Source organism: Elephantulus edwardii, unplaced genomic scaffold, assembly GCF_000299155.1.
Source record: "Elephantulus edwardii isolate Elephantulus edwardi_28Jun2011 unplaced genomic scaffold, EleEdw1.0 scaffold00236, whole genome shotgun sequence".
Classification (NCBI taxonomy): domain Eukaryota; kingdom Metazoa; phylum Chordata; class Mammalia; order Macroscelidea; family Macroscelididae; genus Elephantulus; species Elephantulus edwardii.
This window is the reverse complement of record NW_006399986.1, coordinates 3,162,452-3,176,665: the sequence shown is the minus strand read 5'-3', so window position 1 is coordinate 3,176,665 and position 14,214 is coordinate 3,162,452. Positions and strand designations below refer to the sequence as shown.

Sequence of the window (14,214 nt, the reverse complement as noted above, 5' to 3'; positions counted from 1 at the left end):
CATAGTCAATGAAGCACAGATAGACATTCTTCTGGTATTCTTTGCTTTCTGCCAAGATCCATCTGACAAAAAAAAGATCCCTCTGACATTAGCTATAATACCCCTAGTACCATGACCTCTTCTAAATCCAGCCTGCACAGCTGGCAGTTCTCTGTTGACATACTGTTCCAAACGTTTTTGGATCATTTTCACCAAAATCTTGCTTGCATGTGATATCAATGATATTGTTCGATAATCTCCACACTCTGTTGGGTCACCTTTCTTTGAAATGGGAACAAATATCGATCTTTTCCAGTCAATGGACGAGCTGGCTGTTCTCCAAATTTCTTGACACAACTTAGTGAGCACATCCAGGCCAGCGTCTGTTTGTTGAAATATGTCAATTGGTATGCTGTCAACTACTGGAGCCTTGTTTCTTGCCAATTCCTTCAGAGCAATTTAATCTCTTAGAAAAGGAAAAATGAACTAATTGATTCATTAAAAAACTATTTACCCTGAGGGAGCTCTGGTGGCCTAGTGGCAAGAAGCTGCACTGCAATCCCAGAAGTACGCGATTCGAATCCACCAGATGCTCTGCTGGAGAAGGTGGGGCAATCTCCTCCTGTACCAGTCAGGTCTGATTTGACTATACACACACACACAAAATAATAAAAACAAAAAACATTTATTCTGAACATATGTGTGAGGCCATCAACTGGTTATCAAAAAGAGATCTTAAAAGAGGATTCCAGTGAATTCATTTTTTCCTATCACACTATTTGTTTATTTTCATGAATCCTACACTGATGTTTGATAGAGACTGAACTGTGCTCCCTCAAAATATGGCAGCATGGCTAGACCATGATTGTCAGTATGATGTGATGATCCTGACAGGATGTAATTACACTAAGTATTGTAATCCTAACTTCTATGATAATGAACCATCAGCTAATGGAAAGAAATCCATATACATGGACAGAATGTGGAAATGAACTAAAATTATCATTACTATCACATGCAAGTAAAATCCTGCTAAATATTATTCAAAAGTATCTGGAACATTACATGGACACGGGACTGACAGAAATCCAAGCTGGATTCAGAAGAGGCCGTGGAAAGAGGGGATGCCATTGCTAATGTCAGATGGATGTTGTCTGAAGGCAGAGACTACCAACGAATAATACCTGTGTTCTATGCAAAGGCATTTGACTGTGTCAATTATACTAAATTACGGATAATGTTGAGAAGAAAAGAAATTGGACAACACTTAATTGTGTTCAGGCAGAACCTGCAACGGAACCAAGAAGCAGTAATTTGAACAGAACAAGGGGAAACCATTTGGTTTAACATCAGGGAAGGAATTTGTGAGGGTTATTGCAATCTGAGAAGAAGGCAAAGTGAGAGAGAAGAGACTGTCACTTCAGGGAGGGGATCATTTTGAGTGTCAATAAATCAGAAGTGACGTAGGAAATTTTAAGTAGTTAGGACTTTGCCAGGGAGAGAGGAAGACTGCAGATTAAAGCCAGGGTAGAGCTCCACAGACCTGAGGTCAAGTCCATCCCAGAAGGGGAAGAATTTGCATTGAGGAAAGTAACAGGCATAGTACAGAGAGGTTGCAGGTTCAACTTTAGACCACAGCAGTAAAACTAGTCTCGCGATAAATCGAGCTACACATTTATGTTTCCCTGTGTGTACAGAAACTATCTACATTACATTGTAGTATATGAAGCCAATCGTAGTGCTTGAGTGCAAAAGACTGAAGGTTCAGCAGTTTTACCAATGTCATCCAAAGATGGGCAGTCTTTTTCTGTTCAGCTATGGAAACCAATGAGGGGGGAGTCACTATCAGTCAGAATCAACTTAACAGCCATGTGTGTGTGTGTGTGTGTGTGTGTCGGGTTTTTTTTTAAATTTTATCAAGAAAACAAAGATTCTCACCTCTGGGTCGATTGGTAGCATCACAACAGATGGTGAAGAGATTGAGGTTGTTAACAGCTTTAGTTTGATTGGCTCCACAATCTTGGTACCAGCAGCCAGGAAATAAGAGATAAATTGCCTTGGGAAAGTAGGCTGTGAGGGACCTCTCCAGAGTACTGAAGAGCAACGACGTCAGTCTGGAGACTAAGGTGTGCCTGATCGTGGCCATAGTCTTCGCAATTGCTTGCCCTGCGTCAGAGAGCTGGACAATGACTAGGGATGATAGAAGAATTGATGTCTTTGAGCTGTGGTGCTGGAGAAGAGTGTTGAATATACCACAGACTGCTGGGAGAACAAATAGGTTCGTCCTGGAGAAGGTAAATCCAAGCTGCTCCTTGGAGTCAAGGATTCTGAGGCTTCGTGTGATATATTTTGGACATGTTGCAAGGAGGGACCAGTCCTTGGAAAGGGATGTCATCTTGGGAGAGTGGAGGGACAGCGCAAGAGAGGAAGACGTTTGATGAGATAGATTGATTCAGTCACTAGGGTAATGGGAGTAGGTGTGTGAGAGACAATAAGGTTGGCACAGGAAAGGGCAGGGTTTAGGGCTGTTGTACATAGGAACCTGATGAGTCCGCAAGCAGCTTGACACCTGACAACAACAACATCATTGAGTATGTAAAAAGCATTATGAAAATCTGAAATATCACGAGAATCGCCAGAATGTGACCAGACGATGTGATAAAATGTTGACAATCGAGCACATGCCACTGAAAACACAGCGCTGACACACGTGCTCCACGCAGCATCGCCACAACCTGCAATTTGTAAAAAAATACAAAGGGCAATAAGGTAAAACACACTAAAAGCCGTGTGCTTATAGTGGGATAGGCGCCAAGCTAAACCCAGGAGCACTGCCTCCCAGCCAATTCTGCCTCACCGCAGCCCTTATGGGATGGACACACGGTAGCCCTATAGGATGGACTCAAAGAAGTTCTAGTTATATGGTGGACACACGGTAGTCCTTATAGGGTGGACCCGCGGCAGCCCTTATAGGACGGGTCCACGGTAGCCCTATAGGATGTACTCATAGAAGTTCTAGTTATAGGATGGACCCACGGCAGCACTTATGGGATGGACTCGCGGCAGCAGGTATAGGATGGGATGGGCTCACAGCAGCCCTATAGGATGAAGGTCGCCGAAGTGGTCAACCTTCACGGGATCAGTCTGCCTTATTTTTTCTCTTGAGGAGTGCCTGGTGGGTTCCAATCACTCCCCTTTTGATTAGCGGAGTAACACTCCACACTGAGCCACCAGGGCTCCTGGGAGGCGATTCATCGCTGTCACTGACGGGGTGACAGCTACCGCGGGCTCTATGTATGGACAGGAGTCGGCGGGACAAAGGGGTTCCCTGCAGAGCCAGGAGGTCTCAGAAGGGTTTCTGTGTTTAGAACCATGAAGTGGCGAACTAGGGGGTGAGCAGCCTTGACATCTGCCTTCACTTGAGATTCCAAACCAGCTTACTTGCTTTGCTCTCTGGGCTGATTTAGGCTTCAGTCTCTCCCCCAGGCAAAAGGACACAAATTCCCTTGTCCCTCTCGGCCATCGCTCAGGCAGGGACAACAATTCATTTAAGCCAATCGCGAAGTCCCAAAAGCCTGCTTTCTTTTCAATTTTTTTTTTTCTTCTTCTTCTTTTCTTTTTTTCCACTCTTTGGGAACCAATCGCCATATTCTTCTCGAGGTTGGCGAGGGCTGGCTGAAGTCCTCATGACGTCAGCGTCTGGATAAACCAATGGCAGCAATGAGAGGCGGGCAGTTCTGGTGATAGACAGCTGGGTTGCAAGATGTCCTCTTAGCGCGGGGCCCGCCGGGAAATTTTGAGGCGGAGCTTAGGTTGAGGGGGCGGGAATTCGTTGTCGACTTTATCCAATTATCATTCACGTTTGTGGCGATGGACGGGCCATCTTTCCCATCTCGTTCGACCCGAGGGGGCGGGGCCCCGTGAGCTAGACTGGGCGGGACCTGAAGATTTGATGGATATCTAATTTATCCAATTGTTATGAGGTATTTCTAGACGGGCCGCCCCCCGTGCCAATGAAATCTCCTGGCGGCGTTGCGATGGGCGGGCCGTGGACCCTCTGGTATAAGGCGGTCCCCGGGGGGGAGAGCGGAGAAGGGGGGGGTCTCGGCGGCTGAAGGAGGAGTAGCTGCGGGTGAAGATGGCGGCAGCCGAGGCTGCGAACTGCATCATGGAGGTGAGCGCCTGGAGCGCCGTCGGGGTTGGGAAGTGGTGTATGGAGGTGGGGGGTCCGCGTTCTCTGCCTCGGTCGTGGGAAAGGGGTTCTGAATCGGCAGCCTGGCGCGGAAGGCACGTAGTCGAAAGGAAAGGGCGCCGCATTCCTCGGATCTGAGGATGTCGTTTGAAGTGGGGGGTCCCCTAGCTTTCTTTGCGGCAGCTGACTAAATCCGAGATCTCGACACCCCCCCCCGCCCTCCCACATGGAGGTGGGCTGGGGGGCGCTTCCGGCCGGGCCCCCACGTGGCCGCGGCCTGGCAGTGGGGAGGGGGTGTGCCGTGCCCGGACGCCCGCCGGGCTCCACGTGCGGGACAAAGGCCCCGCCTCCAGCCGGGGGAGGGGCGCCGGGGGGGGCGGGGAGGACGCGCCGATCTTCCGCCGCCGGGCCGCGAGCTCGGTCCCCGGGGACCGGGGGTGGGGGGGACCTCCTCCGGGAGGTGGGGGCTCACTTGGGGTCACCGCTATGTATAGCGGTCCTCTGGGGGTGTGCATAGCATCCCAACCTTGTCCCACCTCCTTCCCAGGTCTCGGGGACCTCTGCTGGGACTCGAGTCGATTTCAGCAGACCTGTTGGGTTGAAATTGTAGAAGGAACGATTGTTCCCCTCTCCTGCTCCCTAAATTCTTTCTCCCTCGCCCGGGGCTTCAGGATCTGCAGGGGCGGGGGATGGGGGATGCCCCTGTGACCTCCCTCCTGGGAGGTGAGCTTCTAGACAGAGGCCACCCTTCCCGATAGGGTGCCGGGCACCCCCTTGTGGCCATCTCTGGGTGAGTGGGAGGGACTGCTGCTTCGTGGGGCGTGTCCTCGAGCCCACCTCCTCTTTGGAGCCCTTCTGGGGCTGAGGGTGTCGTGGGAACGCTGGCGAGGCTCTTAGTGCCTGCTGGGCATTGCCCATAGAAGACCCCTTTGCCTGGAGCCCTCCAGGGAGGGGTGTCTTGAGTCTGGGGGTCTTGAATCTTGAGTCTGGGGAACTGCTTTCCAATGAGGTAGTCGCGTGGGCAGAGGGTCTTGGCCAGTGCCCCACCTCTTGGCAGGGATTGTCTCGTGGTGATGATGGTGTCAGTGGTATTGGGAAATGGGGCCCAGGTGTGAAATCCCTTCTCCAGCTGACACCCTTGTTGGGTGACCTCTCCAGCTTGGGAGATAGGGGGCTGGGAGGCTAGTGGCTTGGCCTTGACTCATCTGGAGGGTGGTCACAGCTAAAGAAAAGCCATCTGACAGTGTGTCTGTATCCCAACCCCTTGTAACCCTTTGTGGTGTCAGTTTCAAAGATGGGTGCCAGTGTGTGTGTGTGTCAGGGTGCAGCTCCAGTGTTCACACGCCCCTGGGGTCTCCTCCAGGACCCGAGGCTTTCTATAAACAAAACCCAAATCCACTGCATTTCAGTAGGTCTCGACTCATAGCGACCCCTCTAGGATCAGGTCGAACACCCCCATAGAGTTTCCAAGGCTGTTAAATCATTGGACACTGATTCAAACTGCCCACCTTTCAGTTAGCAGCCCAACGTTTAATCCACTGCACCACTAGGGCTCTATAGGTGAAAGAGGTGCCTTCCCTCTGCACCCACATCCCCTCAAGGTTTGACTCAGTGGTTTCCACCTTCAGGAAGGGCCACATCTCGGGGTCTAGGGCCAGAGACGCCACTTTCCTGGTCATCAGGAAGGAATTGCTTCCAGTTCATTTTAAATTGTGCCTGGGGTCCAGCTCTGGTGGTGGCCTGCATGCCATCCCTCCCTGGGGACCCGCTCAGTTGGTGTGCAGGGGTGACTGGTGCCCAGCAGGTGTATCCTGCCAGCTCCACCCCCAGCCAGCTATTCCTGGCACCCCGGGATGGGGATGAGTGTCAGGAAGTGTCACCTAATCTGGAGGGCATTACAGGAGGGCGGGTGACAGCTGGCTTTGCCTGCCTGTTTGCTGCTCTGGCCAGGGTGGTGAGTGGTCAGGTGTCAGGGGCCAGTGTCAGGCAGGCCACCATCTCTCCAGCCACAGCTGGGACAGGACAACCTCCTTCTGTCTCCCCTGCTTCTCTGACCCCTTTCAGAAACCACCCTCCCTCCCTCTCTCTTCACACTGTCAGCCATGCCCTATCCAAAGCCCATCTCAAGGAATCCTTGTCCCCAAGAGCCCTGGGCCCGGCCCTCCCAGTCATGCCCAGTAGCTAATCCTTTCTCCCTATTACTCTCTCCTAGAATTTTGTAGCCACCTTGGCTAATGGGATGAGCCTCCAGCCGCCTCTTGAAGAAGTAAATATCCTTTTGTGAAACCTCCCCACCTCCAGCTAGCTTGCCCCCCCCCAGGCCTTCTAGTCTTGCATTCACTCTTGTCACAAACCCGTCCCATCCTTTGCCCTGAAACGCACTTAGCACGGCCCACTCCAGGTGTGGAGCCCCCCCTGGCCTCGCAACACTGTGGCTACTTCCTTAACTCTGTCTCCAGCCCCCCCATGCCCTGCCCTGCCCTGTGTCCGCCCCCTTCTTCCCGCCCCCCATCCCTTCCCTCCCCAGCTGTGGGCTGAGCTAGAGTCGGGGGCAGACACCCTGGAGAGATGGTAGGCGTGGCCGAGGTATTGGGGGGCCCCCCCGGATGGTGCTCTGGGGGGGCCTGGAAGACGAAAACTGGGGTGTTAGGGTTTGGGGTTCCTGGGGATGGCAGGATGGCTGGCCCCTGAGCTCTAGGGAGGCTGGTACTCCAGGCAGCAATAGGGACCTGGAGGTTGAAGAGCTGCCTGGAGCACCCCCGCATCTGACCCCTGCGCCCCGTGTGCTTCCTCCCAGGTCTCCTGTGGCCAGGCCGAGAGCAGCGAGAAGCCCAACGCGGAGGACATGACGTCCAAGGATTACTACTTCGACTCCTATGCCCACTTCGGCATCCACGAGGTGGGAGGACCTGGAGGCCTCAAGAGTGGGGGGTTGCTGCAGGGCGGGGGGTGCGACAGGATTCCCTGCGCATGCGCACCGCCCCTGCCCACTCCAGGGAGGCCCAGTCTCTGATCCCCCTCCGTTGCCTAGGAGACGAGTGGCCTGGTGCTCCGCGCGGCCAGTCGCTGGAGGCCCCGGGGAGCGCGCATGCGCAGTGGAGCGCGGGCGGCCGCAGCGCCTGCGGGTCTGTGCCGCCCTCTGGTGGCCGGTGGTGGGACTTCTCCGCTCATTGACTGCTGGTCAGAAGGGCCTGGCAGCTGGGCTGTGACCCCAGGACCTGGATTTGTTGTTGGGTTAAAGTCAAGAATGCCTGAGTTGGCTGGCAAAGAGAAGCTAACAGTCCATGCAGTCTGTTGTTGTTGTTGTGGGCCGTCGAGTTGTTTGCGACTCATAGCGACCCTATGTACAACAGCCCTAAACCCTGCTCTATCCTGTGCCAGTTTCACTGTCTCTGACACATCTATCCTTATTACCCCAGTCACTGAATCAATCCACCTCATAGAGGGTCTTCCTCTCCTGCGCTCTCCCCCCACCCTCCCAAGCATGATGTCCTTCTCCAAGGACCCGTCCCTCCTGGCAACATGTCCAAAGTATGTCAGACGAAGCTTCAGAATCCTTGCCTCCAAGGAGTAGCCTGGTCTAATCCTCTCCAGGATGAATCTGTTTGTTTTCTTGGCAGTCCATGGTACATTCAGTACTCTTCTCCAGCACCACAGCTCAAAGGCATCAATTCTTCTGTCCTCCCTAGTCATTGTCCAACTCTCTGATGCATAACAAGTGATTGCAAAAACCATGGCCTGTATCAGGAGCACCTTAGTCTCCAAAGAGACACTGTTGCTCTTGAGTACTTTAGAGAGGTCCCTAACAGCAGGTTTTGCAAGTTGGAGAAACTGAGGCACCCAGATGCACCAAGGGGCTTGAACTAGGGCCTTGTGTCCTGGAAGCTGGGACCCATTTGGTCCCCTGATTGCCCCTCTCGGCACCCCCCCCCAGGAGATGCTGAAGGATGAGGTGCGCACCCTCACGTACCGCAACTCCATGTTCCACAACCGGCACCTCTTCAAGGACAAGGTGGTGCTGGACGTGGGCTCGGGCACCGGCATCCTCTGCATGTTCGCTGCCAAGGCCGGGGCCCGCAAAGTCATCGGGGTGAGCCTCTGGGTGGCCGGGGAGGCCTGGGCATGGAGGCGGGGGGCTGTCACTTGGAACTTGGGGACTGCATGCCGAGGGCTGGGGGCTAAAGGCAGTGCTTGGGGGGGACGGGCTCACCGTCCCTTCTTCCTGGGTCCCCAGATCGAGTGTTCCAGTATCTCTGATTACGCCGTGAAGATCGTCAAAGCCAACAAATTAGACCATGGTGAGCCTGGCAGTCGTTGGGGGCTTACAGCCTGTGATTCCCAGCGTCCCTGGGACCCTCGGTGGGGTGGGGGGGTGCACTGGCAGACGACCACAGCTGCCGCCCACGCCATGGCCTCCTCAGATCCTGCCCAGGGGAGCAGCGGAGATGTTTCCAGAACTGTGTCCACCTCTCACCCTCAGCATCTCAGTGTTGAAACATTAGGGAGAGACGTGTTCTCTGATTTTGGGGTAAAGAACAGGGGTCTGCAGTGAGCTCCTGAGTGTCCATGGTCCCCCACCAATCAGCGTCCCTGTTCTCTTGACCTGTGACCCTCACAGGTGTCTGTATCTCTGAGACTGCAGGCTTGTCAGTGTGTCTCAGGTCTGTAACTTAAAGCAGGAAACACTACCCCCCCTTGTTGATTATGTAGTTCTTGTGGCATCGTGGGTGCCGGCTTGGGCTGCTAACTGAGAGGGTGGCAGTTTGAATCCACCAGCTTGCTCAGAGGGAGAGATGGGGGCAGTCTCTCCTGACAACAACCCCAGACAGCTGAGCAGCCTTGGGCACCCGATGGCGTGTAGCTGTGAGCTGGAATCCACTTGATGGCAGGGGATCGGGTTGGGTTTAATTTGTGGTGTGGGCCGTTTCAGGGTGTTGGGAGGCACCTCACTCCTATGATTACTGTGGGGAGTCCCTGGGTATCAGTTATTGAGGTACCGGCTCAACTCTACGCAGTTGTAACTCAGAAGAAAGGCCTGGCAGCCTTCTGGAAACCATACGTACAGCACACGCTCTGTGTGCCTGGCACACAAGGAGTTGCAGTAACCGGGTTTTCTGGTGACCTTCACTCCTGGAATTCACACTGCCTCTCTTAACTTTTCCTGCACATGACCTATTTCGAGCCTGCTGCCAAGAGGCCAATTTTGACCCGTAGTGACCGGATATAACCGGTGTCTCTTAACGCCTCCCGAGGAGGAGGTGGTGGCTTTGAAAACCCCAACTTTTCTCAGTGCACCGACCTGCAGGCGGTTTAACAGAAAAGGCTGCCTGTGCCCCTAGGACCCTTTGCCATCTCATACACGGCAGAGGGTAGAGTTATTTGGCTTCAGAAAGCTTCCCATTAGCACTGCCACCAGCAGGGTAGAACGGGGCGGTGGGCGCAGGGTGTCGACCGTGAGGGCCTCTAGCAATCTGAGAACGAACCGCCTATTTTTTAAAATGTTGATAAGTCTGGTATAGTGAGTCCCCCAAGTCCCTACGACCCAGACGGCAGGTACAGAATAAGATTGTTAAATGAACCTATCCATTCCACGAGTTCTACTCCTAACCCAGTTAACAGGTTTTTCTCAGTTTTTCAAGTTGGTTTTGGTCAAGTGGCAGTTACGTTTAACGTGTAATTGGCTGTAGTTCCCTCTCCAGCATCCTCAGCCGTGCTCACTAGATAATTAAAGATCTTCGACTCCTGCATATTGTCATGGTGAGCCTGCAAGGGGCAGGGAGACTAGAGTCTTGGAAACAGAACCAGAGCAGGGAAAGGAATGTGGACACACTGTGAGGGTGTAGTTAATATCGCTTAGCCACCTGTACCATCAAGTCGAACAGTCTGAGGACACTGTCGGATAGGAGCCTAATTTACTATGTAAAATCTCATAGAAGACACAGGAAAGTATATTTTAAAAAATACTGATCTTACCTAATACCCGGGAACCCACAGTAAATACTTGGTGGTCAGATAAGGTCTGACTCCCGGAATCCCACTGCCACGTTTCCCCCCTGTGGCTGGGGCTCTAACCACTGACCTTCCCATTAGCGGCCAGACACTTACTGTTGCTCCAGAGAACTCGTTTCCTTATACCCAGTCCCCAAAGTGGTTCTTCTACTGATTCTGAGACACAAACCTCGAAAGGGCAGGTGATAGTAGAAATTTCAAAACAGGTGACAGGGTGTAGTTTGGGCTCAGCGGCTTCTAGAAACCCCCCACTCCAGCCCCGCAGCCCTTCACTTTCAAAAGAGGGGTGGGTGGGCAGGTCTCCTGAGGGTCCTCTGTGTGTCCCCCGCAGTGGTGACCATCATTAAGGGGAAGGTGGAGGAGGTGGAGCTGCCGGTGGACAAGGTGGACATCGTCATCAGCGAGTGGATGGGCTACTGCCTCTTCTACGAGTCCATGCTCAACACCGTGCTGTACGCCCGTGACAAGTGGCTGGTGAGACCCGCCTCGGGGGACGCAGGCTGAGGACTGTGCTGTGCAAAGGCCTACCCCCCAGGAGACAAAAGTAGAACTCCCTGTGAGGTTGACATCTTCCTGATCCGACCGCTCCCTGAGGGGTGGCTGCTGGGTTAGAACTCCTGACCTTCCTGTGAGTGGCGGAGTGCTTTTACCAGTGTGTGTGTGTGTGTGTGTGTGTGTGTGTGTGTGTGTGTGAGAGAGAGAGAGAGAGAGAGAGAGAGAGAGAGAGACAGACTGTCTGACAGACAGACAGACAGACACACACACACACCCAGGGAGTGCAGTGAGCGTTCTGAGAGCAGTAAAACCAGAAAGCAGACCCCCTGCCTCCTCTCCTGACTCGCGATGACCCTCCGTTGTCTCCCGTGACTGGGGGTGACTGTCCGTTTTTCTCCCATGGAGCGATGGGAGACATGCGGGGTGCTGAGAGGTCCCTGGGAGCCCCAGGCGTAGGCAGAGGGGATAGATGAAGGGGCCCCATCTGCCAGAGGCTCCCTCGGCCTCGGCGTCCTCACTGTGACCTCTCTGCCCAGGCGCCCGATGGCCTCATCTTCCCAGACCGAGCCACGCTGTACGTGACGGCCATTGAGGACCGGCAGTACAAGGACTACAAGATCCACTGTGAGCGCGGGGCTGGGAGCCAGGGAGGGGACCGGGGTCCGACAGCTGTGCTGACGCTGCCCTCTCTGCACAGGGTGGGAGAACGTGTACGGCTTTGACATGTCTTGTATCAAGGACGTGGCCATCAAGGAGCCCCTGGTGGACGTGGTGGACCCCAAGCAGCTGGTCACCAATGCCTGCCTCATAAAGGTGAGAGGTGACCTGTGTCCCTCAAAGGCCACTTAGTGTGTGATAAGGCTCTGTGCAGCACCCCCCAAGCCAGGCACCAGGTTTGTCGAGAGCAGCCCCGCCCTCACAGATCCCCCCATGTTCTAGAGGGGCCTGTCAAAGGGCTACAGGAGGGGGGTGCAGTGGCTCCGAGCAGGCAGGAGTTGAAAGGTCCCTGCAGGGGAGGACAGGGACAGCTGAGCCCCTGCAGTGAGTGAAGCCCTGGGGGTGGTCCTGAGTAGCGGGGGTCTTTGGTGCAGGGTCTTGGCGAGTTCCGGGAGGGCCTTTCGCAGGATGGGTCGGCACAGAGGCCCAGCAGGGAGCGAGGACGGTGTGGGCTGAGGCAGGATTTTGACTCGGGGTCACCAGATCTCAGAACTGATTGACACCTGACAGCCGGACCACACTGGCTGAGAGCTGCAGAAAGGGAGACAGAGTGGAGGCCACCCAGCAGGGATCCCGGGGGGTGTCAGTCGTGAAACCAGCCCGGGCAGGCTATTGATGGGGTGGGGGCAGCACTGTGATAGGCTGAGGAGGGTGGTGTGACAGCCGGTGGCCTGTCCTGTAGGAGGTGGACATCTACACTGTCAAGGTGGAGGACCTGACCTTCACCTCGCCCTTCTGCCTGCAAGTGAAGCGGAACGACTACGTGCACGCCCTGGTGGCGTACTTCAACATCGAGTTCACACGCTGCCACAAGAGGACCGGCTTCTCCACCAGTGAGCAGGGCGGGCGGGGGCCAGACACCAGGCCTGGGGGACTCTGCAGGCCCACAGCCCTGCCGCTGCCCCGCCGTCAAAGGCAGGCGCCTCAGAACCTCGGTTCCCTCCCGGCCCTGGTGTAGACCACCAAGCACCGGAAGGTGGTCTAGGTTTGAGTCGGCCCAGAGGGGCCTCGGCAAAGGCCTGTGGGGCACATGGGGCCCTGGAGTCAGTGACTGCAGCAGGGGGTGGTGTTTAACCTGCTGTGTGAGAGCCGGCTGTTCTGGGCAGGGGACCCGGGGCCAGCAGGGCCCAGGACACGGTGACAGGGCGGTCAGTGGGGCAGTTGGCTCACAGAGCCCCGGCCCGCAGGCCCCGAGTCCCCCTACACGCACTGGAAGCAGACCGTGTTCTACATGGAGGACTACCTGACTGTCAAGACTGGGGAGGAGATCTTTGGCACCATCGGCATGCGTCCCAATGCCAAGAACAACGTAAGCTGCCACCCCTGTGGGGGCAGAGGGCCCTGGGTGCGAGGGAGGAAGAGGGGACCTTTCCTGGTGGTTAGGGCTCTGCAGTGAGTTGAGATGGGGAAGCTGACGGGCCTGAGGAGCACTGGGGGCACGAGGTGGGTGGGTGGGAGCCCAGTGCACAGCCAGGGGCAGGGGGACATTGAGTCGGGACTACAGGTGATCGAAGGAACTGGTGTGGCTGGAGGGTGGTGGGGGGTCTGCTAACAGCGACCTGGTCCCTGTCTAGACTAGGGAGGAGGTAGCAGCTGTGATTCTGTCCCCAGCGGACTTTTGTCAACGTTGACCGTTAACTGGCTGCCTTCATTTGGAGATGAAAGGAGAGGCTGCGGCCACGCCATGTGCTGGCTCAGTTGAGACAGGGCCCCCCCCGTAGAAACACTCTTCCCTTAGTGCTAAAAGCCACCAGGGCAGGGAGCCATGAGAAGGCTGTTGGGCGCTCCAGCCACCTCAGGGCGCTGAGGGGAGAGGTCTGAGGGGGTTACTGACTTGCCCAGCATCTCTGGGTGGACATCAGGGGTGGTGGCTGCCCGGAACTTTGGGAGGAGAGGAAGGAGGGGCTGAAGGACCAGGGGTTTTGCTGTAAAAGGTAGGAGGAGGGGCAGGGCAGGTCCTGGAGCCAGAAGTGAGTGGTGACAATTCTTAAAAAGCATCTGGGCTTTGCATGAACAGGGGAGCTCAAAGCTGGACCCCAGGAGTCCTGGAGACAGGAGATGCCCAGAGTGAGGGGCACGTAGAGCTGACACTTGGCATCAGTGTTCAGGGGAGGCTAGCACTGTGGAGGTGGCTCAGAGCAGAGCATGAGTGTCTCAGGGACGGGGTGTAGAGAGAACCAAGGGCTGAGTGCCAGGCTTAGGGTCCCACCTCAGTTTAAGTGACAGTGTAGCCGTCCCAGGGAGAACTTGGGGTCTGGGAGGGTTCGTGGGCAGGACACAGCCCCTGACTCCAGGCTCTGGTCCCCTCCCCGCAGCGCGACCTGGACTTCACCATTGACCTGGACTTCAAGGGCCAACTGTGTGAACTGTCCTGCTCCACCGACTACCGGATGCGCTGAGGGCTGCTGCCCTCTGGGGCCCAGAGCTGCGGTGTTCTTAGGCGGTTTTGAGGGGTCCCCCTTCCTCTCCCTCCCTCCCACTGAAGGGGGTCTTAGGGGCTGGGGCCAGGGTGGGGGGCCACATCGTGACTGTGTTTTTCATAACTTATGTTTTTATATGGTTGCTTTTACGCCAATAAATTCTCAGTGGGACTTGGCTCAGTGTTCTCAGGACCAGGTGGGATGAGGGAGTGCTGTGTATGTGCCCAAAGGGCTGGACGGCACAGCCTGTCTATTCTCAGACTGGGCTGCAGTGGGTCTGTTCCTTTCTCCTAAGCCTTGGTCTCTTTTTGGGGTGTCTATCCCCTTCTTGTGACCTGTGGGATTTTGCTTCTCTGTGAAGGTCTTTGGGAAGAATAGGGTTTGGGTCATAGAGGGCACTCC

General features: G+C 55.1%; 1 protein-coding gene across 4 annotated transcripts; it reads left to right on the top strand.

Annotated features, from left to right (window-relative positions):
• The first annotated feature begins 3,987 nt into the window (after positions 1 to 3,987).
• PRMT1 (protein arginine methyltransferase 1) lies at positions 3,988 to 13,982 on the top strand. 4 transcript variants are annotated; one of them, XM_006898656.1, is made up of 11 exons: positions 3,988 to 4,153; positions 6,384 to 6,437; positions 6,969 to 7,070; positions 8,106 to 8,261; positions 8,406 to 8,469; positions 10,512 to 10,654; positions 11,212 to 11,299; positions 11,373 to 11,488; positions 12,075 to 12,225; positions 12,580 to 12,701; positions 13,708 to 13,982. In XM_006898656.1, the coding sequence occupies exons 1-11, from the start codon at positions 4,118 to 4,120 to the stop codon at positions 13,789 to 13,791; spliced, it is 1,116 nt and encodes a 371-aa protein (XP_006898718.1). In that variant the 5' UTR covers positions 3,988 to 4,117; the 3' UTR covers positions 13,792 to 13,982. The 4 variants fall into 4 exon arrangements, with proteins under 4 accessions (XP_006898718.1, XP_006898719.1, XP_006898721.1 ...); XM_006898657.1 differs by lacking the exon at positions 6,384 to 6,437; XM_006898658.1 differs by lacking the exons at positions 3,988 to 4,153; positions 6,384 to 6,437 and adding an exon at positions 6,740 to 6,757 and having other exon boundaries at positions 13,708 to 13,791.
• Positions 13,983 to 14,214: the final 232 nt, after the last annotated feature.